This window comes from Martes martes (assembly GCF_963455335.1).
Source record: "Martes martes genome assembly, chromosome: 10".
Taxonomy (NCBI): Eukaryota; Metazoa; Chordata; class Mammalia; order Carnivora; family Mustelidae; genus Martes; species Martes martes.
The window spans coordinates 112,500,566-112,523,287 of record NC_137898.1 but is presented as its reverse complement, the minus strand read 5'-3'; the positions used below and the strand labels follow the sequence as shown (position 1 = coordinate 112,523,287).

Here is a 22,722-nt window from a genome sequence, read left to right as displayed (position 1 = left end):
GCTCATAGTGCTGAGGAGATAGATGTTTCTGGGGGCGAACTTGCGGAGATATCCAGTTTATTCTTAGAGACTATTCAAAATCTACAGAGACGGTCTTTAGAAAAATGGATGCCTACAGCAAGAGAGAAAAGTGGGTTTCTCAAGCCTGTGTCAATCTAGCTTACTGGTTTGGGTGACGAAGGAGGTGGCTGCCAGGCCTTATCACCAGAAGTCACTTGACATCGGAAATCCAAGCAGAAAAGTATGTGCTTCTTCAGGATATCATAAAAGACCTAACTTCCCTGTGAAAACAGGATTAAGTGACCACCAATAGAACAGATTGATGTCACGCCCAAATCCTCGTCCTCCATATCCCTTATGTTACATGGATCACCACTAAGCAGAGTCATCCTTCCCCCGTCTAGCATCCACTCCCCTTCCCCTGTCATCTCAGCTGGGTGACTTCAGAATGGGCTCCGAATGGGCTTTCCCATTTCCTGTTAACTCCATCCCCTGTATTCCCACACCTCAGCTGAATGGTCGGTCTGCAGCACATTTGTCATTCTCTTCCTGAAGTCCTTGAGGAATAAAGACCAAATTCTGTGCTATGAGAGAAAGCCCTAATGACACGACCTTTACCTGCTTCTCTCTGCTGCCTTTGGAGCCCTTCCCACAGTTCACACCAAATCTGTCCATATCCTCCTTGTTCTTTAGAACACATGAGGTAAACTGAAGTGTTTGCGGTTCTTGCATGTGACCTGTCATGCTGCTTCTCACTGCCGAGCCTTGTAACATTCTGACTCCTGTCTATGAAATTCCCTCTAATTCATTCATGCATTCAGACAGCTCTTTGCTGAGCATCCACTGAGCACAGGGACTGTCCCTAACTTCATGGAGCCTACAGTATCGTAGACAGCAAAGACCTAATCGGATTACATACAAATATATAGTTAGAAAGTGAGCTAAAAATCTTGGAAACAAATGTATCGAAAACTATGAGAGCTTGAAGAGCTAAGGGGGAAAGTGATCTAGTCAGGGTTAAGTAATGTTTGTGGTGAGTTCTGAAAGACAAAAGAAAGCAAAAGTGGAAGGAAGCAGTTTTTTTTTAAAGGGAATAGCAGCTTTTTGCAAAGGCACTAAGGTAGAAGATGCGTGGTACCTTCTAGAACATCTGAGAAGGGCAGTGTTGCTGGAGGATAGAAAACAAAGACATTAATGGTCTAAAATAATACTGGAAAGAGGGAGGAGACAAATATGATTTGGGTATATATCAGAGAAGAGTAAGAAAATACGGGGCACTGCAGGGAAGTCCATAGAGTTTCTGTCTATAAAAAATGAATCTAGTATGGAAACAAATGATTATATAAATAATAGGTTCAGGCATTCTTTGTGTTGAAATGAAATTTTCCAGTGGCCTTGTTCTAGAAAAGCCCAAGAGAATGAAGAAAAACATGGTGTTAGAGCATGCCTGGAGGGAGGTGTTTGGGGCCTTAAACCTGTGGCAGATGGTTGAAAATACTTGAAGTATGCTGTATTCATGAGGGTTAGGCTCATTTGCAACTAACAGAAACTTTAAAGATTTAAATATTTTATTTTTACTTTTTTTTTTTTTATTTGAGAGAGAGAGATAGTGAGAGAGAGCATGAGCGAGGAGAAGGTCAGAGGAAGAAGCAGACTCCCTGTGGAACTGGGAGCCAGATGTGGGACTCGATTCCAGGACTCCAGGATCATGACCTGAGCTGAAGGCAGTCGCTTAACCAACTGAGCCACCCAGGTGCCCCGAAACTTTAAAGATTTAGATGACCACATTTACCTGTAAGATGGCATCTGAATTAAATATGCACATGGAGTGTCGGGTTCCGGAAACAATAAATGTTCTTGTCAGAAAATACTAGAGGCTTTAGGGAAAATCCAGGACCCAGAATGACCATCTTTAAAGATGGATTTTCTGTTTTTACTGTCGATTATAGACAAGGGAAAACTCAAGACTTTCCATCTTCTGTCAGGTTTGCGTGTTTGGCCTCAAACTGCATAAGTTAGAAGATCTTTGTTTATTTTCACTCTGCCCTTCTTGAATTCTTGAACTGTGCATAGAATAAATGCTGTAGTCACAGCTGCTGATCATTTTAACCAAGCTGCAAGTTTGGTTACTCCTCCTGTGTGCTGAGACCTTGGAGTCCAGACAGGAGGCTTTGAACACGTTGTTTTGGTGCTAAGCTGCTCTGGAACGAGTCCAAACTAAATGGTTGCTAAATCCGTTTGGCAGTTCCAGCGTGGTGGCGCTCAGTGCAGTGCGGCCTCCCGAACCTCGTTCCCTCTCCGACGGAGGTTAATACGTAGCACGGCGCATACTTGCAGGCCTACCTGCTAGTGTATGGGGTGCCGAGAGTCGTGCCCAGACTGGAGACATCGGTAGTGCTGTGGTGGGTGCCTGTGTAGCGGTTCCCAGGGTTGGTGGGAGGGTTGGCACTTGGAGTGAGCACCCGCCCCCGCTGCGTCCCTTTGCCACTTCTCCTTTGGAAGCTCGTCAACACTCCCCTCTCCCCAACCACGGGACAGACCCAGTCCTCTCTTTCCACTCTGGTTCCCACCACTCCGAGCTTGATGACTCTCTGTCCCACCCTTATCATACTGGTTCCCACGACCTAGGAGCTTCTCCATCCCATATGCGTCATAATGGTCCACCCTTCATCGCATTACTGCATTCTCCTGATGAGACTCCTTGATAATGTCTGCACCCTCACCGCTTCTCATCTTCTCCTCAGTTTCTTAGCCATCCGAAACACGACTTCTGTACCTAGCATTGCACACTGCTCAGTGTACCCGTGAACTTCTAATTAAAAAGCACTATGAGCACTTTTCAGTCTTGATCGAAGGGAAGTCTTTTTAACAGCTTATCAGTAACTCTCTTCTGTTTGAAATTATATGCACCCTGACATAAATTTCTCCTGATTCTCCTCCTGCTCCTCTGTGTACAGATAGATGAATCAAATAACTCTCGAAAGAGAGAACATCAAATAAATAAAACCCAGCTCGTGTTGCTAGCAGCCACATCTCTGGATGGTGCTACTCATCCAAAATAGGTCATTCCCTGTGGATGATAGAAACATTGTCGCTGTGCGTGGATGCGGTCATTCGGGACAGCTTTCATCACTGTCATCAGTTACCAGCATAATTGATAATATCATCACATGGCATAAAAACATTTTAAGCAACGTTTTTATGTATAACTGATAGTGTTCTTTTAACAACTATGAAAAGCCTTTAATTACTTACTGTAATTTTCTCCACGGTACACTTTCACCGTGTACCGTGATAAAATTATTTTGGTGGTTTATACAGTACTGTCATTTGTGTAATGGTTAGGTACTTATTAGTAAGTGACTAGATAGTGAATTCCTTGTAGGAACCAGAATCTTGTCTTTATCTTGGCAAACCTTAAAGGATCTTGGATATAGTAGGTTTTTAGTAAATTATATTGAATTAAAATGTTAGGCAGCTTTTCTAAAGCCGAAGCGAGACTTAAAAGATCCTTTACAGTAGCAGGGTCTCCATTAGTCTTTTGATATGCACCAAACCCTGAAGTATTCATAGCCAACAATCGCATTACAGATTTTCTAATAACTAGAAGATACAAATCATAGCCGGATGTAGAATTAGTATGACATGACTTGTGATTTTCTAGTTTATGTAACAGCCAAGTTACATAACCATAGACTCAACAGCAGTATTTTCTCCCAACTCACAATATCTTCCCAACTATCTTGGCAAATAAATAAGACACACACATCTGAGTAACACTGAACAAGAGAGCATATGAAAATCAAACGTAGCTTATAAACGAATTCCAGCTTCCAGCCTTTAACTGCATGTCCTTTGTGCTGCACTGAAAAGATGCCATTTATTTCTGACTATGATTAATGGTTCTTCTTAGGCAGCCAACTTTCTTGGCCATTTAACAAAGATTGTGTCCTAGGGTTTTGTCTTATTTCAGTTCTTGTGTCATTTGTAAATTAGACAAATTGTATAACGACACTTTGAATTTGAATTATAGTTTGGTTTATTAGTGTGAATCTTGAAGTATCTCTTATAACTGGGAATGTACATTCATTTCATCAGAAGGTTTGTGGCTGTACAATCTAAAAAGGTCCTGTAGGCAGGAAAATAACAACCTGGATGCCTAGTAGTGATGTGAAGCCTGATAACCACATGATGCCAAAAATAAAAAAAATAAAGTAAAAAGGCAGTATATAAAGAACACTGCCAAGCTGTGAATTGATCCTAGGGCACAGGACGACTACTTTGATGTGTGTGGTTGGTATTTATCTTTTTTTTTTTTTTTTTGCAACATGCAAAAAAATCAAATGACATGTCTTTGAATTATTTTGGCATGACACTAAATAAAAGGAGAAAGAGGGAAAGTAAGATGTCAATTGGAATTTTTTAAAAGAACATGTTTATAGGTGTCAAAAATGAATAAAAGGAACATTGCCTTGCTTCCTATCAGAGAGCAAGTCCCTGTAACAGAATAAATGAGGCCTGAGCGCGTACACAGAGAGAGCACTCGGACCATCCCGTTACCTAGGTATCAGACAGCAAACAAGGGGAAGGGTCCTGGGCTTGGGGCGGGGGCCAAGGGGAATCTAAGTAAGATCCGAAAAGGTGGTTATGGGCGTGCGTTACAAAAGGGAAGACTAAATGAAGCACTAGATAGACCAGAATAATTACAGAGTAATTAACATGCCCTCTGTCTTCCTCTTGGGGGAATTTTTTTTCATTTCGATAAAAATGAATCCTGACTGCCACAGTATTTCATTTGGCAGGATACCAGGTAATTTATATTTCAAATATGATCTCATCATCTGTTCCATCTGTTGATATTAACCGAGCATCCGTAACGTTTGAAGCTCTGACTTGTAGAAAATTTACCTGAAAATCAGAATCCTTGAATCTGAGAGACTCATACCAATCAGAAACCTGAGTAAATGCCCTCTTATCTTACAAGTGCTGTGTATTCATTTAAGTCTTCACTTTTAATCCACCCCATTCTACACTCTGACTCCAGGGATCAAGGAAGGCAGAAACCACAGTCAGCTGCTATAGGGTGAGCTCAAATCAGTGCTAGACCTTCTTAAAGAGGACTAGCATTTTTTTCTTTTTTATGCTAAGCAGCAAGTGGAAAAAATCACTGGTTACCAGGCTCTGATTGTAACCTGTTCTTATTTATTGGCTGTTCATAGTTTCAAAGACTTTTCCCTTCTTCTTATATGCCAGTTGAAAACTAAGAGCTGGAAAAAGCAAGATTATAGGACAGTGTTGGCCTGAAGAAACACCGCAGGAGCTGTGTTCCTAAATTTGCCCCAACTTCCCTAACCCAGACCCCGAGACCTTTGACTTCCCTTCCCTTCTGTGCTGGTTGGTACAGGGAGATATGGACCAACAACAGGGCACAGACCAGCTCATTCTCTGGAGGACTATCTCCAGCTAGCGAACATTCCCTTTTCCAGCAAGCTTGCATGAGTCTTCTCAACCTTCAGGACCCAGTGCAAGTTGTTCCTCCTCTTGCTGATGTCCCAGCAGGCAAATTTAACCAAACCTTCTTTGGGCCCACAATGGACATTGAGTATAGCTTTCATTACAGTGTCTTAAACCGAGTTGCATTTGTTTATTTGAATGTCTTTCCTCCTCTACTAGATTGAGTTTGAATGCCTGGTGCCTCGCCTAGTAGCCATTCAATTCACCAACTTTCTGTATCCTCCCCCTGCTAAAGAGACAAAGAGTTAAATAATGCCTTCTCTCCAAAAAAGGTGGGGATTGGGGGAAAAATAATAATGGCTCCTCCATTCACAATAATGGATCCTCAATAAATACTGCTGCATTAGTTTTTAATATCCTCTTTTCCATAGCCAAACCCAAAAATGTCGTTATCGTCTTGCTCAAGGGGAGCAGATGTTCAAAACAGATGTTCAAAATTAATTCTGTCCAGTGAGTAGAATTAACAAAAATAATTTATGAAATTTTTATTGACTACAGTAGTTTGGTTTTTGGTTTATTTCATGAAAAATATGTCTAAAGCAATGTAATGTTCTCTCTACTAATGGGATTGTGAGAGTTTATTCAAAGGCATGCTGTTCTTCCTTCATTCAAGAAATATTTTTAAGGGGTGTTGCCCCCAAGTAAAAGAACAACCACTCAGATCTTAAAATTTCTCAGCGTTTATTGTATATTTGCAGCATAAAAATGTTGACATAGACTCAGTGCCTGCATAAGTTATTAAGGAGGAGGAGAGAAAGTATGTTTTTAGTAACCCTTCTGGATTTCTTTCCTCACTAGGGTACTCAATACTTCAAGCTATTATGGAAAAAGCAGGACAAAATGGTTGGCATGTCAGCGCTATATGTGTGGAAAATTTTAATGATGTCAGCTATAGGCAACTTCTAGAAGAACTTGACAGACGACAAGAGAAGAAATTTGTAATAGACTGTGAGATAGAGAGGCTTCAAAACATATTAGAACAGGTAAGTCCTGGATTTTATATTATTATTACCCTAGACCTTCTACAAAAAGTTGACTTTTGATTTACTTTTTTCCAATCAGTATTTTCTCCAAACCATTCAGTCTGAAGTCCAGAGTTCAGGCATTTTCATTCCATGATTCATCTCCAAGACTAAATCGTAATCCTTTATCACCAAAGGCCATTTTGGTTCATAGGTCTCAGTGCAGTGAGGAGCACTATTTCTCACACGAAAGGTAAGGACCTTTTGTGAATCACCAAGAGCTCTTGGCCTCCAACGTTCATAAACACAAGTTTTGAAGATTAATGCCATCTAGAATCCTAGAGAGTTTTAGTATTCATGACTGTGTGCTTTTTGTAACCTTTAGAAAAAGAGCTACATGAGAACGAACATGAAATAGTAAAGCAATGAAATAAAAGCAAGTTAAATGGCATACTTCTAGTTGTGTAGCTCATCTTCTTCTGATGTTTTAAGTGCAATGCCATCACAGTGAAGATGGTTTTCAACTCTCTTCACAAATGAATCTTTCAACAAATACTCGTTGATTTGATTTGAAGCAGATAGGAAAAGGTAAAATTGAGCTTTGTTATTGTGTTAAATGATAGGAAAATCTAATCATAAATAAAGGGTAGCATTTGCCTTCCTCCTCACCCCACATCTCGATAAGCTTCAAGTCGTATTTGGCCACAATTGCGGTGAATGAATGCCACCTAGTGGTTTTGGAAATGTTTGCTCCTGCCTAATCTATAGTAAGCCATTCGATCTGAGACAGTATAGTAGCAAGATGTTTTGTTTGCTGCGTACAGTATGCATAATAATATGATTGGATTTGTAGAAGTAAACTTAGCAATTTGTAGCTTTATTTAGAACAAGAACTTAAGTACTCAACTAGAAAAATCAAAACTGAAATATGTTTTAGAGATTCCTACTTCGTATTGAAGAGCCCTCCACGAAATGCCTTTCAGTTTCCCTCAACTATATCAGAATTTATAAAAGTTAAAAGTAAAAAGGCATGCGTATTTCTTTTCAAGATCTGGTGAAGTCAGTCTACACTGTAAGAGGAAATGACAGTATTCAGTTCCTGTTAATTTTTCATGGAAGAAGAAAAAAATCTTGATTGAAAAACTATGTTTATATTATATTGGAAGACATTCATTATAAGCCTGTATGTCACTTAGCTTTATTCCTAAGGGACTCCAAAAAAATCATTAAGGTTGCAACTCTTCAAGGTATTTAGAAATTTTCAGCGTGTATTTATGGAATCCAAGGAAAAACTTTCTGACTTGCCATTTCAGCTCCAACTCTGACTTTCTTAAGACACTCATTTCAGCTTAAACTGTGCTCTCCCTCCCTCTCACTGCCACCCGTGTTGAGAGTTTGAGTTGTTTGATATGAACAATTGAAGCTTTGTAAATACCTCCTCATGAATCCCACAAAGCAGTTAGTTCTGAGAACTCCCAGGATCGCCAGGTTCCTGTCAGAGGGCGAGGAAGGCTCAGAAAGTCCCTTCACTTAGCACCTGTGCTTAAAAGACTGTGTCTGGAGAAGGCAGTGCAGGGCCTACAGCACACTTACTCATTTCAGAGGCTTAGCTAGTTTCTAAGAAGAATATCGCAGTGCCCCAGTGCTTTGGATAAACTCTTGCCTTAAATAAAATCTTGGCAGGGGAAATGATAGCTTTTTTTTTTTTTTTGTCATCTCAGAAGTATTTTTTATATTCTTAGCCTTGAGATATGACTAACATATAATGTTGTATAATTTTAATGTGACAATGTGGTAATTTGATAAATTAATAGATCTCAAAGTGTTTACCACAGCAGGGCAGGCGAATGAACAATTCTTTCTCTTCACATGGTTACCGTTTTTGATGACGGGAGGGATGAGAATATTTAAGATCTACTCTCCTGACAAATTCCAGATACATAATACAGTATTGTTAACTGTGGTCATCGTGCTGTGCAGTAGATCCCCCAGAACTTAGAAAACGGAGTGTCTGCCTTTTCTGTGTCTCTCCTTGCTGAATTCTAAAAGGTTTCTTTTCTCCTGTGACTGCATAGTAATCATGAGACTTTGTCCCTTTAAAATGCCTTTCAAGTATAAACCTAATCAGTTGTACAGTATCTACTATATTATGAGAATATAGTATACTCTAAATTGTTCTATAAAGGGGCGCCTGGGTGGCTCCATGGGTTGGGTCTCTGCCTTCGGCTCGGGTCATGGTCTCAGGGTCCTGGAATCAAGCCCCACATCGGGCTCCCTGCTCAAGCCGGGAGCCTGCTTCCCCCTCTCTCTCTGCCTGCCTCTCTGCCTACTTGTGATCTCTGTCTGTCAAATAAATAAATAAATCTTTTAAAAATAAATACATAAAATAAATTGTTCTATAAAGTTTTCCCTAAGAAAAGATGTTTTCTGATCCTGAACATGATTTTTTTTAACTACTGATACTTTAATTCCTTGTAACTCTAGGCCAAATCATTTGAAATGCTCCTTGGTTTTACTCTTGACCCATCCAGACACAAGAGCTGGTCCAAACTGTGTCAAGAGTTTCTACGTGTTACCCCTGTATTTCTGCAGTCTCTTTAATAAGTTGAGATAACAGTGGAAGACAATTTCAGAGAATCAACCAATGCCTTTTTTAAAAAAGTAAAATGCTAAATAATCTTGACCAAAAAAATGCTTTTTGAAAAGAAGTAGCCATCTTTCAGAAGATGATGAAGTTAATATGATGAAGATAAGGGGATATGTTGGTAGATTCTAAAAAGAAGAGCACACTTAATATTGGCATGCTACCAATAACAACTTTGTGGATATTTTAATTTGTATCATTTTTCAAAAACATAGTGGAAATGGCTTCCACAGTTTTCTCTTAAAATCTGTGAATGGACAACTGTGTTTGGAGAACCACTTCATCTTCTGCACATGTTTTCCAAATTATTGTTGTGCCACAAACTATTTAGTTCTTATAAGTATATTACTGTTTGTTCTTTTAGCATCTCTTTTCTTTAATCACTGCCCAGAAGAGTTAGATAATGTATCAGAGGTTTCAAATTAATTAAAATTTGTTGTTCTAAGAATTTTACAATATCTTTTTAACTTAATTACAAATATTCTAAGGCAGTGGATCTCAAACAATAGTAGGCTTAAGAACCACCTGAGATGAGGTATAATACTTGCTAAAAATGCAGAATTTTGTCCATATCTTTAGGTAGTTTGCTTGAAAAAGTCTGGCCTGGGACCCAAAACACTACCATAAAAACAAAATTGTAACTAGAAATCTGTGATAAGTACAGCACTGCAGCTAAGATGCTTATTAAAGCTAAAGTTCTTTCTATAAAGGGTGAGTAAATTAGTGTTTCATTTCTATAGTTTTAAATGTGTGCTTTACTTTTATTTTTTTGAGTTTCAGTGGGTTTATTTTTTTAGTATTTCAAGTTTTTATTTAAATTCTAGTTAGTTAACATATAGTGCAATATAGTTTCCGGAGTAGAATTCAATGATTCATCACTTACATATAATACCCAGTGCTCATCACAGGTGCCCTCCTTAATGCCTGTCACCCTCCAGCCCATCCCTTACCTACCTCCCTCCAGCAACCCTCAGTTTGTTCTCTGTAGTTAAGAGTCTGTTTTATGCTCTGCCTTCCTCTCCTTTTTTTTTCTTTCCCCTATGTTCTTCTGTTTTATTTCTTAAATTCCCATACGAGTGAAATCTTAAGGTACTTACCTTTCTCTAACTGCCTTATTTCAGTTTGCATTGTACTCTCTACTCCATCCATGCTGTTGCAAATGGCAAGATTCATTCTTTTTTATGGCTGAGTAGTATTTGTGTGTTTGTGTGTGTATGTGTATGTGTGCGCGTGTGCGCGCGTGTGTGTGTGTTTGTGTGTGTGTTTACACCACATCTTTATCCATTCATCAATCCATGGACACTTAAGCTGAAAAAACAGTTTCGTTATTGTAGATATAATGCTGCTATAACCATCAGGCTGCATATATTCTTTTCAATCAGTCTCTTTGTATCCTTCAGATAAATACCCAGTAGTGCAATTGCTGGGTCTTAGGGTAGCTCTGTTTTCAACTTTTTGAGGAACCTCCATGCTGTTTTCCAGAGTGGCTGCACCAGCTTGCATTCCCACCAGCAGTGTAGGGGGTTCCCCTTTCTCCATATCCTCGCCAACACCTGTTGTTTCTTGTGTGTTGAATTTAGCCATTCTTACAGGTGTGAGGTGGCATCTCATTTTTTTTTTTATTTGTATTTCCCCGATGATGAGTGATGTTGAACATTTTTTATGTGTCTGTTAGCCATCTGTATATCTTTTTTGGAAAAATATATACTCATGTCTTCTGCCCACTTCTTAACTAGGTTATTTGTTTTGGGGGTATTGAGTTTGATAAGTTTTTTATAGATTTTTTATACTAACCCTTTATCAGATATGCCATTTGTACATATCTTCTCCCATTCTGAATTTGCCTTTTAGTTTTGTTGATTGGTTCCTTTGCTGTGCAGAAGTTTTTATCTTGATGAAGTCCCAGTAGTTCATTTTTGCTTTTGTATCCCATGCCTTTGGAGACGTGTCTACTAAGAAGTTGCTGCAGTTGATGTCAAAGAGGTTGCTACCTGTGTTCTCCTCTAGGAATTTGATGGTTTCCTGTCTCACATTTAGGTCTTTCATCCATTTTGAATTTATTTTGGGGTATGATATAGGAAGGTGGTCCAGTTCCATTCTTCTGCATGTGGCTGTCCAATTTTCCTAACACTACTTGTTAAAGAGACTGTCTTTTTTCCATTGGATATTCTTTCCTGCTTTATTGAAGATTAGTTGACCATATAGTTGTGGGTCCATTTCTGACTTCTCTCTTCTGTTCTGTTGATCTATGTGTCTGTTTTGTGCTGGTATCATACTGTCTTGATGACTACAGCTTTGTAATATAGCTTGAATTCCAGAATCATAATGACTCCAGCTTTGGTTTTATTTTTTAAGATTGCTTTGTCTGTTTGGGGTCTTTCGTGGCTCCATACAAATTTCAGGATTGTTTTTTCTAGCTCTTTGAAAAGTGTTGATGGTATTTTGATAGGGACTGCATTGAATTTGTGATTGCTTTGGGTCGCATAGACATTTTAACAATATATGTTCTTCAAGTCAATGAGCGTGGAGTGTTTTTCTGTTGCTTTGTGTCTTCAATTTCTTTCGTAAGTGCTCCGTAGTTTTCAGAGTACAGCTCTTTTACATACTTGGTTAGGTTTATTCCTAGGTATCTTACGGGTTTTGGTGCAGTTGTAAATGGGATTAATTCCTTGATTTCTTTTTCTGCTGCTGTGTTATTGGTATATAGAAATGCAACAGATTTCTGTATGTTGATTTTGTATCCTGCAGCTTTACTGAATTTGTGAATGTGTTCTAGCGATTTCTTTGGTGGAGTCCTTCAAGTTTTGTATATAGAGTGTCATGTCGTCTGTGAATAGCGAGTTTGACTTCTTCTTGCTGATTTGGATGCCTTGTATTTCTTTTAGTTTTCTGATTGCTATGGGTAGGATTTCTAGTACTACATTAAATAACAGCCGTGTACAGTGGACATCATGTGTTGTTCTGACCATACAGGAGAAGCTCTCCGTTTTCTCCCACTGAGGATGATACTAGCTGTGGATCTCCCACATATGATGTTGTTACTTTCCTCTTTCCCTACTTTGTTGACGGTTTTTATCAAGAACGGTTACTGTACTTTGTCAGATGCTTTTTCTGCATCTATTTGGAGGATCACATGGTTCCTATCCTTTCTTTTATTAATGTGGTATATCACACTGATTGATTCGCAGATTCAACCACCCTTGCAGCCCAGGGATAAATCCCACTTGATTGTGGTGAATAATTATCTTAATGTACTGTTGGATTTGATTTGTTAGTATCTTGTTGAGAATTTTTGCATCCATGTTCATCAGGAATATTGGCCTATAATTCTCCTCTGTAGTGGGGTCTTCGGTTTTGGAATCAGGGTAATATTGGCCTCATAGAATGAGTTTGGAAGTCTTCCTTCCTTGGATTGCTGTTTAAAATAGCAGTTAGCCATTCCAACATCTCAGAACATCAGTTTCAAAACAACTATTTGAGAATGTAGTTTAATATATATTGATTTTTCTATCCTAAATTACACCACAGGAAAAAATGGAAGAATTTATATAAATATTACCTACTGAGCTTGAAGGTAGTAGAAATATAACAAAACTACAAAGTTAGATCTACTGTCGTATTGTTTGTATGAGGCCACAATAAAACAGCTTGGCATTTTTGGCCTTCTGACCCCATTGGGCAATTTGGTTCACTCACCTACAGAAAATAACTCGGGAAAAAAAAACACCTAAAAAGTACTTTCTGAATATTTGTTGAGTTCGTGATCAGTTATTAAAAGTGTCAATTTTTACTTTAATATTCCTCACTGGACACTTGTGGTATTCATCTTACCTAGTTTTCTTCCTCTAACAGCAATCAGTTATTTCATAATATGGCTAAAAATAACATAGCTGGAATCAAGAATTGCTTTCATATCAAAATTAATGCTTTATAGTGGGAGCCTTTTTATATTTTATTTTCGCATATATCCATTGATTTTAAATCCTGAACTCGATTACTTGCAAAGAGTCCTGATAAAGTCTAAGACCTTACCAATTGAATATTGAACTCCCAGTCAGATTCATATGTTTAACCCAGTGGCAAAAAGGGTACAACAGATTTTATCTTAACTGTCTTCCTAGCCTCAAAAATTATTTGAGCAAAATAGCACTTAAGGGTAGTGGTTGCTCACACATTTTACTCCACCATGGGGGAAAAAAAAAAGCAAGGGTCACACAGGTATATTTCTGTATTCCTATAGTCTGTGAAACTCTTCTCTTACAACTCCCAGCTCATCCTCTGGAATACAGGCATTACACAAATGGTGGGGTAGTTTGTACTCTCTTCTGCCTCTTTCCTTTGCTCAGTGGGCTTATATCCCCAAAACTATAATGTTTCCAAAAGAGATGAATATTTTCACTTTTGAAGAAATGGATGAGAAATCTTCCATTGTTTATTTTTAAAAAGTAAATGGAATAATTTAATGTTTGTGATTCTACTTCTCTTTACTCTGAATAAGGAGCATTAGACTAAGATGATCTTGGAAAATCTTGATCGCTCTAAAAGTCAATAACTCTATTTCCATTAAAAACTTCCTGATCATTGCATTTGATCCTGAAGCATGGGATTCACCTTGAAAGGAAGCATAGAGTAAAAGCTCAGTCAAGTCGCCCTTTCAGTACATTCATTCATCCTATGAATATTTGTTGACTGCCCCCTTCAGGTGTGGCGCCAGGCCCTGCTGAAGATAAAGTGATGAGCAAAACAGGCATTTTCTCTTCTGGTTAGGAACTCTTCTCTGGCTAACTAAGGTTTAAACCAAAAGCATTTGCTAAAATCCTGCTAAAACGCATTCTTTCCTTGAGAAACATGGAACATAGAAAGTGATCAAGGATTTCATAATGCCTTGGGGATTTTGTTACGGGTACGGTTCTTACTGAATACATTATGGTATCAGAGGCATTCAGTGGAGACCAGGAACTCTACTGGCCCTGGAACACGCCATGGATATATGTAAGGAGTCTTACCAAGCCCGTGTCGGGAGAAGATGACAGGGACTAACCTTGCGGGATGAGACAGCTGTTAACCAAAGAGCTGAGAAAGTGGCTCATGGGCATCTTGAACTGCCTGTTTATGGCACATCTCAAACGTAATTGGTGCCTCTTTCAGCAATATTCCCCCTTCTGCTTTATAAAAGGGAAATTGGGGTTTCCATTAGACTCAATGGGACTCAGATAATTGGCAAAACCAGTGACCTTCCCATCTGTTGCAAATTAATAAAAAAAGCCTAAAAACCACAGTGACCTCTCAGAGGTTTATTGCCTCACCGGAGGAAGCCAATAATCCTGCCTCGGGGCACAATCAATTGGAAAGAGGGAAATTTCTCACACACAGAAATGTGGTCACTTGCACCTAAGTGGTGAAAAGTGCACAAGGTCCCAGTTAACTTAATCTGAGTCTAAGGCTGCCTCCCTGGCTAGTTCCATCCAAGTGAGACGTTAGGTGCAGACGGATTTTTGGTAGCTGGCCAAATGTATGGCCCCAGATAATGTCTGTTTATCTAGAATCTGCATTTATACATTTTCAGACATCTCTAACATAAATGACTACACTAAATCTAGAGTTCTAGCCACCTCCACTTCCAAAAACATTTCTGACTTTGAATAAAGCATTAAAAAGAGCCTGCCCCCATATGCCGCAAGTGGTTGCGTCATTATCTAGAAGGAAAGAAACATTCTGTTTACTTTCTGATGACCATAGGGTCATTTTTTTTTTCCCTCACACGAAGACCCCGCCCCCAAAAGAAAATCTTTAAAAACAAAAGTGCAAGAGACAGAGGAGACAAAAAGAAGCACAGAGACAAGGAAAGCTAGCTTCAGTCATGAGGAATAGTCACTACAGAAAGGGCCTCATCGCAGGGGAAAATGGCTTTGATTATTTGAATGGTGTCTAGAAGGATGAAGCAGCGTGCATCACAACAGCAGCGGAGACAGGATGGTCCGCACTTGATTTCTGATGACCCCATTCGACACCTCTGTGCTGGGCATCATTCCAGGCACAAGGGCGCTGTGCGAAGATGAGCAGAGCTGGCCCTGCACTGGGTGCGCATACACCCAAGTTGGGAGCTCAGAAGCTTGAGTGCGGAGTGGCCGGCCACGCATTTCTTGATGGCTTCAGAATCGGAAACATTACAACAGGTGTCAGGAACTCAGGGAATGTGGTGACTCAGTATAATCCAGGCAGGTTCACAGGGAAAACGGACACTTAAGTTGAAAACGCATTGCATTTTCCCGGGAACAGTGTGGAGGGGTAAGGATAGTCCAGACAGAAACAACTACAAAGGCAAAGAGTTCTGGAAAAGCCCAGAAGGAGGACACTCCTTCCCTGTGATAAAAATTGGCTGGGGGGCAAAGGCAGAAATGGGAGCTGAGCAATAAATAAAGATAATGCTGTAAAGACTGGAGGTGGCCAGCATATGGATTCCTCCTATTGTGTTTAGCTACCTGTCTTTGTTGTGGAACTCTTATCTCCCTCAGAGCAGGGTCTGTACTTATATTTACCAATATATCCCCAGTGATATGAAAGGGTATCAAAAATAATTGTTGAATAAATGAAAGTCAATCTCAGTGAGCTTCATTTGAAGACACAGGCAGGTGGGATCTCGTTTCTGTGTTTCAAGGACGAGCAGCCAGAAGCCCTTTAAGGTTCTGGAAGTAAGCCCTCCATTCCCTGAGAAGCTTTCTTGTCCAGAAGACCACCCCTGCCAACGATGGTGGGAAATCAAGGTTTTCTGGTGTTTGTTGTATTGGCTGAAAAAGCACAAAAGTTTCATTTCCATATATTAATGTAACAATGAGTGAGATGCAGTGGGAACAAACCGAGCACTCAAAGAAATTACTACAGCAGAGAAATCGTATCAGCAATTTCCCGCACAGGGACACTTGGCAAATCTTGCTGAATTGCCTCCTTATAAAGCTGCTTTGTCATCTTGAGCTCTGCTCAGTCAGGAGCTGCAACGAAGTAAGGGGAAACTTAAAAGACAGGAGGTTTTGTTTAAAACCCGGAAGTTTACTTCTTTGATCTTACTTTTTAGCTGAACTGATTTGAATGCGCAAATCCCATCAGAATGCACTGGGTTTGTTGTTTTCATAGAAAACAGAAACATCTTTACAGATCTCAGTCAGATTCTAGTGCAAATAGAATTTGGTGGGAGTTAGAAAGGGCTCTCTAATTGACTGACTCTTAGCAACCGTTACCAGGGTTGCAGGAATTCCTCATTTTCTTACAAAGTTAAAAAAATTAAATAAAGGGAAAAGTAAAGAAAGCAAAGGATGTAAGTTTTTTGAAGAGGAAGGAAAATATGGTTGTGAGAATGCTGGTACTTTTTTCTTGGAAGAATTGTGGATTCTGGGCATTGATCATGTTCAACTAAATTTGTTCTGGTTGATGCTCCAAGAATACTGCTTAGAATAATTTCCATTATTGTTGTTGACACAAACATTCAAAAACTCAAGTTTCTTTTGGAAAAAAAAAAAGACAATCTGCTTGACAGTTTTAGAGAAATAAGTTAGTTTTTCTAGCCTTAAATAGAAAGCAGCTGCATAGACTTACCTACTGTAGTTTAGAGAAAGACAAGTAATACCTCTCATTAAGTAGAAAATAGAGGATAACTTCATAATTTATTTCATCTACTCTTTAAATATTTAAAAGGCAGTAAGGCAGTGAGATTAACAAAAAGGAAGCAACGCAGCCAACAATGCCTTTGAGGGCACTCTTCTGAGTCTTGTAAACATAAATATAACCATGCTTTATAAACTCTGGAGTGTTTAGAGTCAACAGTTCAGTGGTAGAGTGCCTTCCTTGCTAATGAATGAAGGGACACATCTTTTTAATCAGTGTGATTTGGTTAGAAAGGTAATAACACAAATCCATTCTGAACCCTCCCCATGATTGTACACAACTTTCCTAGTGATCATCCAGATTTTCTCTGAATTCCTATACAACTAGTGCCAAGATTAAGATGAGATTATGGAAGGAAATTAAAATGGTGTACTTTTTACCAAAAAAAAAAAAAAAAAAAAAAAAAGAGGGAGAATAAGGTCCACATGATCACTGGTAAATGGAAGAAAGATCAAGATTGTACATAGTGAGTTTTTATTTTTTTAAGGTTTTTTTTTAAATTGTGTGGTTATTTTGGCTGATTGTTATAATGTAAATTTGAAGGTCAAATGTTTTAATATACTATAATGGCATAATAGTATAAATATCTTGCCGGTAACACAAAGAAACTCATCTTCTTGTGTCTGCCCACCCCACCCTACCATTTTCCTTTCTTATGCATGTACATTGCATTCACCCATTTGCTCATTTATTCAATACCTACCAATTTCCAAGCACTGTATATAAAGTTAAATCAATGGTAGTCCATCCCTTGAAGGAATTTCAGGAAAAGAGAGGAACACAAGCAGATAATGTAGCACCATGCAGAAAGGTGTAATAAAGCGCATTGCTGAAAGATGAGTCAGAATTACCCAGAAAGAAACGCTGGGACCTGGCATTCAGGGCAGATGGCAGTGGGAGAGCAGAGCCCTGGGTTGGAGCCACATGTTTGGGGAAAGCAAATGCGTATGTTTGGAACATTAGCTACAGGGGAAATGAGAAGATGCTCGGGGCAAATTGAAGACAGATTACATAGGGTCCCATAGGGTCTCCTAAGTAGTTTTATATTCCTCATAACATTTTGATGCCATTGGGTATTTTTATTTTTTATTTATTTATTTATTTATTTTTTGCCATTGGGTATTTTTAGACATGATCTGATCAATTCATATTTTTAGAACAATAATTCTTGTGACAACTTAGAGAATGGGCTGGAAGGGGGACAGATTACTGACTAGTAGTGTGCCACATGAGCAGTGGTTCTTAATCTTCATTTTTCATGTCTCATGTATACCAGTATTTCATTTCATTTATTTGAAATCTACATAATATATATGTTTATTAAAATAAAAAAGGAAATTAAAAAAAAAGAAAGAAATCTACATAACATATTTATTGAAGGCTTATCAGAGATCAGGCAGTCTCCAAGATCCCTGAAGTCCCTGCTCCATGGAGCCTATATTTTAATGAGGGAGACACAAAGTAAACAAATAAATACGTAATGCCAAGTAGGGATCATGAGAAATTCTTAAAGGTATTTATTAATATCTACTTGGCAAGCATCACAATAGGCACTTAATTTAGAGATTCATAGTCACCATTACTTCTGTTAATATTTTGAGAAGTTTAACTGACCTAAGGTTTAAAAAAAAAAAAAAAAAAAAAGGAGGGGGAAATCTCCTTTGGTGAATTTAGTGGTGTTATTAGTTATGGATAATAGTCTTTGTAGGAATAAAATACCTGCACAGTGAGCTTGCTAGGCACATACAACATACCGACACCAAGTAGGAGAATCTCCTTTTTTAGGAACATGCATATTATTCCTGCTTTGTTTCTCTTAGTTATAACCTTTCATTTGCTTGTTTTTTCATTTAATTTCTGAGTTAGTCGATTGAACAAAGGTAAAGAGTTTACACAGAAAAGATTTTACTTATGTATGAAGATAGGGGCTCTGCTTTGTCCTCACTCTGAATCCACTTCATAGGAACATGGTCCTGTAGCACTGAGCTTTTGGAAATAAAACAAGTAAGCTTAACTAGCCAAGAAAACATTCTCCTGAAATAAAAGTAAGGAGAGTGACTCTGGGGTCTTCTGTCTTCTATATTTAATCACAGTTTTATCTGTTGAGTAGAATTATGAACAGGCAAATTTTAGAACTCATGACCAAAAAGTTGCTAGCTGACGTTATTAAATAGCAAGGTGCTGCCACAATTCTTATGGACAGAACATACCTTCAGTATGCCTCAAATGGTTGAACTGACTTATTATTGTGGGTAAAGATGATCGACACTGAAGAGAAGTAAGAAAACACCACTAAAGCAATTAAAGTGTGAAATGTTGTGAAAGTTAAGGAAAGTAGTGAGTACAGAGTAAAGCTATAGGAAAGATGTCCTTAAACAACCTTTTAAAACTGTTCTCTAGAGCAGCATGCTCTATCTGGCTCCTGGGATTTCCGTGTACATTAGCATATTAAAGTCTCTAAAAATTCCTATAGCAAAGAACCTCAAACCTTATTTAACCTGGTGTTCCCTGCAAGAGTGTCTACAGAATCTCTCTCTCTCTCTCTCTCTCTCTCTCTCTCTGCAGTCACTTCTTTGCATTTTATTTGCCTAGAAAATACGGGAAAATAAAATGATTCCAAGAAAATAAAGGAAGTTTTGAATTAAGAAAAATGAGGGAGGAAGGAATGCTCTGATGATAATATTTCAAATAAATATGATAAGGAAAAGAAATATAAAATCAAGGGGATAGTGGTAGGAAAATGTTAACAGGAGCCCCCAGAAAGGTCTCATACAGTTCCCTATACTACAAAGTCACAGCATCAGAGATTCTCCGGTTGGGTGGATCTTAGAGGTCATCCATCCCATAAACAACGCCTTCACAGGGTACTTATGCAAGCCATGTTCAAACACAGTTGACATATAATTCAGATGCCCCCTCATAATTATCTGTCCCTTGGAAACGTGTGGCAATACATGACCTTTGAAGATAACTTCTGTTCCCATCACCACCAACCCCACCAGGCCCTCAAGTTTTCTTTGAAACCCATAAATAGATGTTTATCCATTGATGACCTGTCCAATTAGGGACATGAAATATTCTGATTAATAGAAAGTTAACCACTTACGGAATTCCTGTTCTCAAAAAGAGCACCATAGAATGTACTTAAAACTGTACTGTACATAGGTGAACATTTAATTGGTCGCTTTGAGCTTGTCCTATGAGTAGAATTATCTATTGGATTGAGTTGGATTTACAGTAAAGGTAGGCTGTATACCTCAACTATCATTTTATATACACATCTGGTAAAGTACAAACTATACAAAACTGAATCCAAGTTATTTAAGCTTTCCTGCTAATTGGCTTTCTTGTGGATATATAGAGAACTTGCACACCTAAACTTGGATATGTTAAATTTTACCTGATCACTCTCCATCTGTGTGGCCATGTCACAGTCTGCTGCAGAATGGGACTGGGAAAACCTTGCATATATGATGTTATTCAAATAAGCAATATGTTCAAACAGGAGATTAGTTGAAGAAAAGGAGCTTTACTTAATTATGAAAAAGCTGGCTTTTCTCATCAACACGTTTGGCATTCATGAACTATCTAATATAATAAAGAAAGTCACTGTCATAAATACCTGTTATTCATTTTCTGCTTAAGAAAAATGTATAAAAATTGGCCAAAATTAAACCATTTTTTCTGATTGCTATTGCCTAGGGAAGGCAACGGTGTATAATTAAAACACACACACACACACACACACACACACACACACACGTATAAATTGTAGTCAAAACATCTGGGCTGGAGTCCCAGCTCATTACTTAATGACTGTACCTATTTAATGTGTTTGTTTATGAAAAAGCAAAGGATTACCCCCTCCACCTATATCTCATTAGAATTTTTTTATATTGCTTCTTAGAAGATATCTCTTTAGTTAAAGAAAAGCAGGGCACTCACTGGTTCTTTCAAGCTATTATGTGCATTTCACATTCGTAATTACAAATTCCATAGAGCCTCTTTGCAAATATTTTCAATCACTAAATTAAAATGCTATTAAATCAGAATGGATCTTTGCTAAGAGATGGTCATCATTAGCATGATGAGAATCATAATATTATTCAAGCTCTGTGGACGTAGAATTCTGGAACCACCATAATAGGCAGAGAGAGAAGGATATGCTCTCCACTGTGCTTTTCTGTAGCTCTTGGCAGTTACCATGATCAGATGAGTCCTGAAGCAAGAAATAAGTACCTGAATTTCAGCCCTTAGTTTTCAGTCATTGTTTTACAACCGCATTCAAATCACATCACTTATAGGGCCTTCAGTGTAGAGAGGTGTATACAAAGTTATCTACCGTCTTTGTTCTGAAGGGATGAAATTGAAGGTGTTTTGGGGTTGTTGTTGTTGTTGTTTTTTTAACATTTGGAATATAGTCGAAGAAAGAGACCAGTACTAAGAATGGTTGTCCTTAAGATATATAAAGACAGTATGAAAGGGAAGATCATATGTTGGGAATAAAAAGAAGGTATTAAATAAAGATACTGATTTATTCCTATTTCCCTATATAAGAGGTTTAACCTTTCCCGCCAAATTTAGATATCCAAATAAAAGCATGGTGTTTTATGCAACTTGAGTCTTTGACTATAGACAGTGTTTAGGGATTCAGAATATGATGTATGTGTGTTGCATTATAGGGATGAAAAGCTTGGCACAGTTAGCCAACAAAAGTGTTTTGTACCCTTATTAATTTTCCTGCCACATTCGTCATTTTTTTTTTATTTGTAGACTGTCTTAGTTTGGTTTCTGCAGAAGCAGGCCTCAAGACAAAGATTTATGTGTAATCAGTCAGTTTGGGAGGTAAAGAACACACTGGAAGGGCGTGGAGAAATTTAGTCAATTAAAGGTGCATTTATCCCGAAAATTACCACGTGGGTAACGGAGGCTTAATCTCATTTGAAATTAATGTAAATTACTGGAAGATTATTGTAAATGTCATTTGAAATTAGTGTAAATAGAACACACATGTCACAATCCTCTCTCTGGCAAGGGCGTTGGAATATTTGTGCACCGGCTCCTGTCAGTCACTGTGGGAGGAAGGCATCCACTCCCTGGCACTTCTGACCTGGCCTCCTGCCCCTCCCCACCATGAGCAAAGTGGGCTCCGGGACCAGAGCAGACCCTACAGTCACGGAACTCCAGGTGCCAGGCATTACAGCAGCATGTGCTGAACCGGTCAGGAAAGGGCCTTAGTGAGTGGCCAGTCATGTCTCTGACAATCACTGGTGGTGCAGACAAAGAACTTGATGCCTGAGAAGGCCTCTACCCCTTCTACTTCTAGTACATCTTCTCATACATCTTCTACTGGAAGTCAGCGGTCCCGCTGGGCTCTTCACGGAGAGATCACACCACTGCTTTTGAGAGGCAGCCATCCTTTCATGGGCAGTGCTCTTCCTCTCCCATTTCCCAAAAATGAATTTGTCCTAATAAGAAAGTTTTATAATTTCTACCATCTCCAAGTGTATGTGTGTGCGGACCCCCTTTCACTTAAAACATCTGATGAGTGCTGTCCTTTCATCTTCTCCCTGAATCTCTTCTCACACCAAATCTCTTCTCACACCACTCTCTTCTCATTCCTTTGCTTCTGGGGTTCTTTATTTTCCTCTCTCTCTCTGTGAATCACACCCCCAGAAGGAAAAGTCCTGCTGTTTTCTTAGGAGGCTGTAACTCAGCAGTCCGTTTGCAAAAGCCCTTTGCCTTATATTTTTCTTTTAGTGAAACTGAGGTAAACTAATTCAACAAACTAGACAAGCTGAAGCTTGAGTTTTTATCTATAATAAAATATTTCGAAGCATCCTGAAAAATCAACATGAGGGACATCTGGGGGTTTGGGATTTCTGTAGATGCAAAGGACTGGGGAGAGTGACAGGATGTCTCCAGCATTTACTGGGCTTTGTG

The 22,722-nt window shown here is 38.7% G+C and overlaps 1 protein-coding gene across 2 annotated transcripts in view; it reads left to right on the top strand.

Moving 5' to 3' along the window:
- GRIA4 (glutamate ionotropic receptor AMPA type subunit 4) overlaps positions 1–22,722 on the top strand; it is a 376,802-nt gene that overhangs the window by 254,235 nt on the left and 99,845 nt on the right. For both annotated transcript variants that reach the window (XM_080817704.1, XM_080817705.1), the window contains exon 5: positions 6,313–6,497. In XM_080817704.1, coding sequence (XP_080673830.1) covers positions 6,313–6,497 — 185 coding nt within the window. The remainder of the gene's footprint in view (positions 1–6,312; positions 6,498–22,722) is intronic.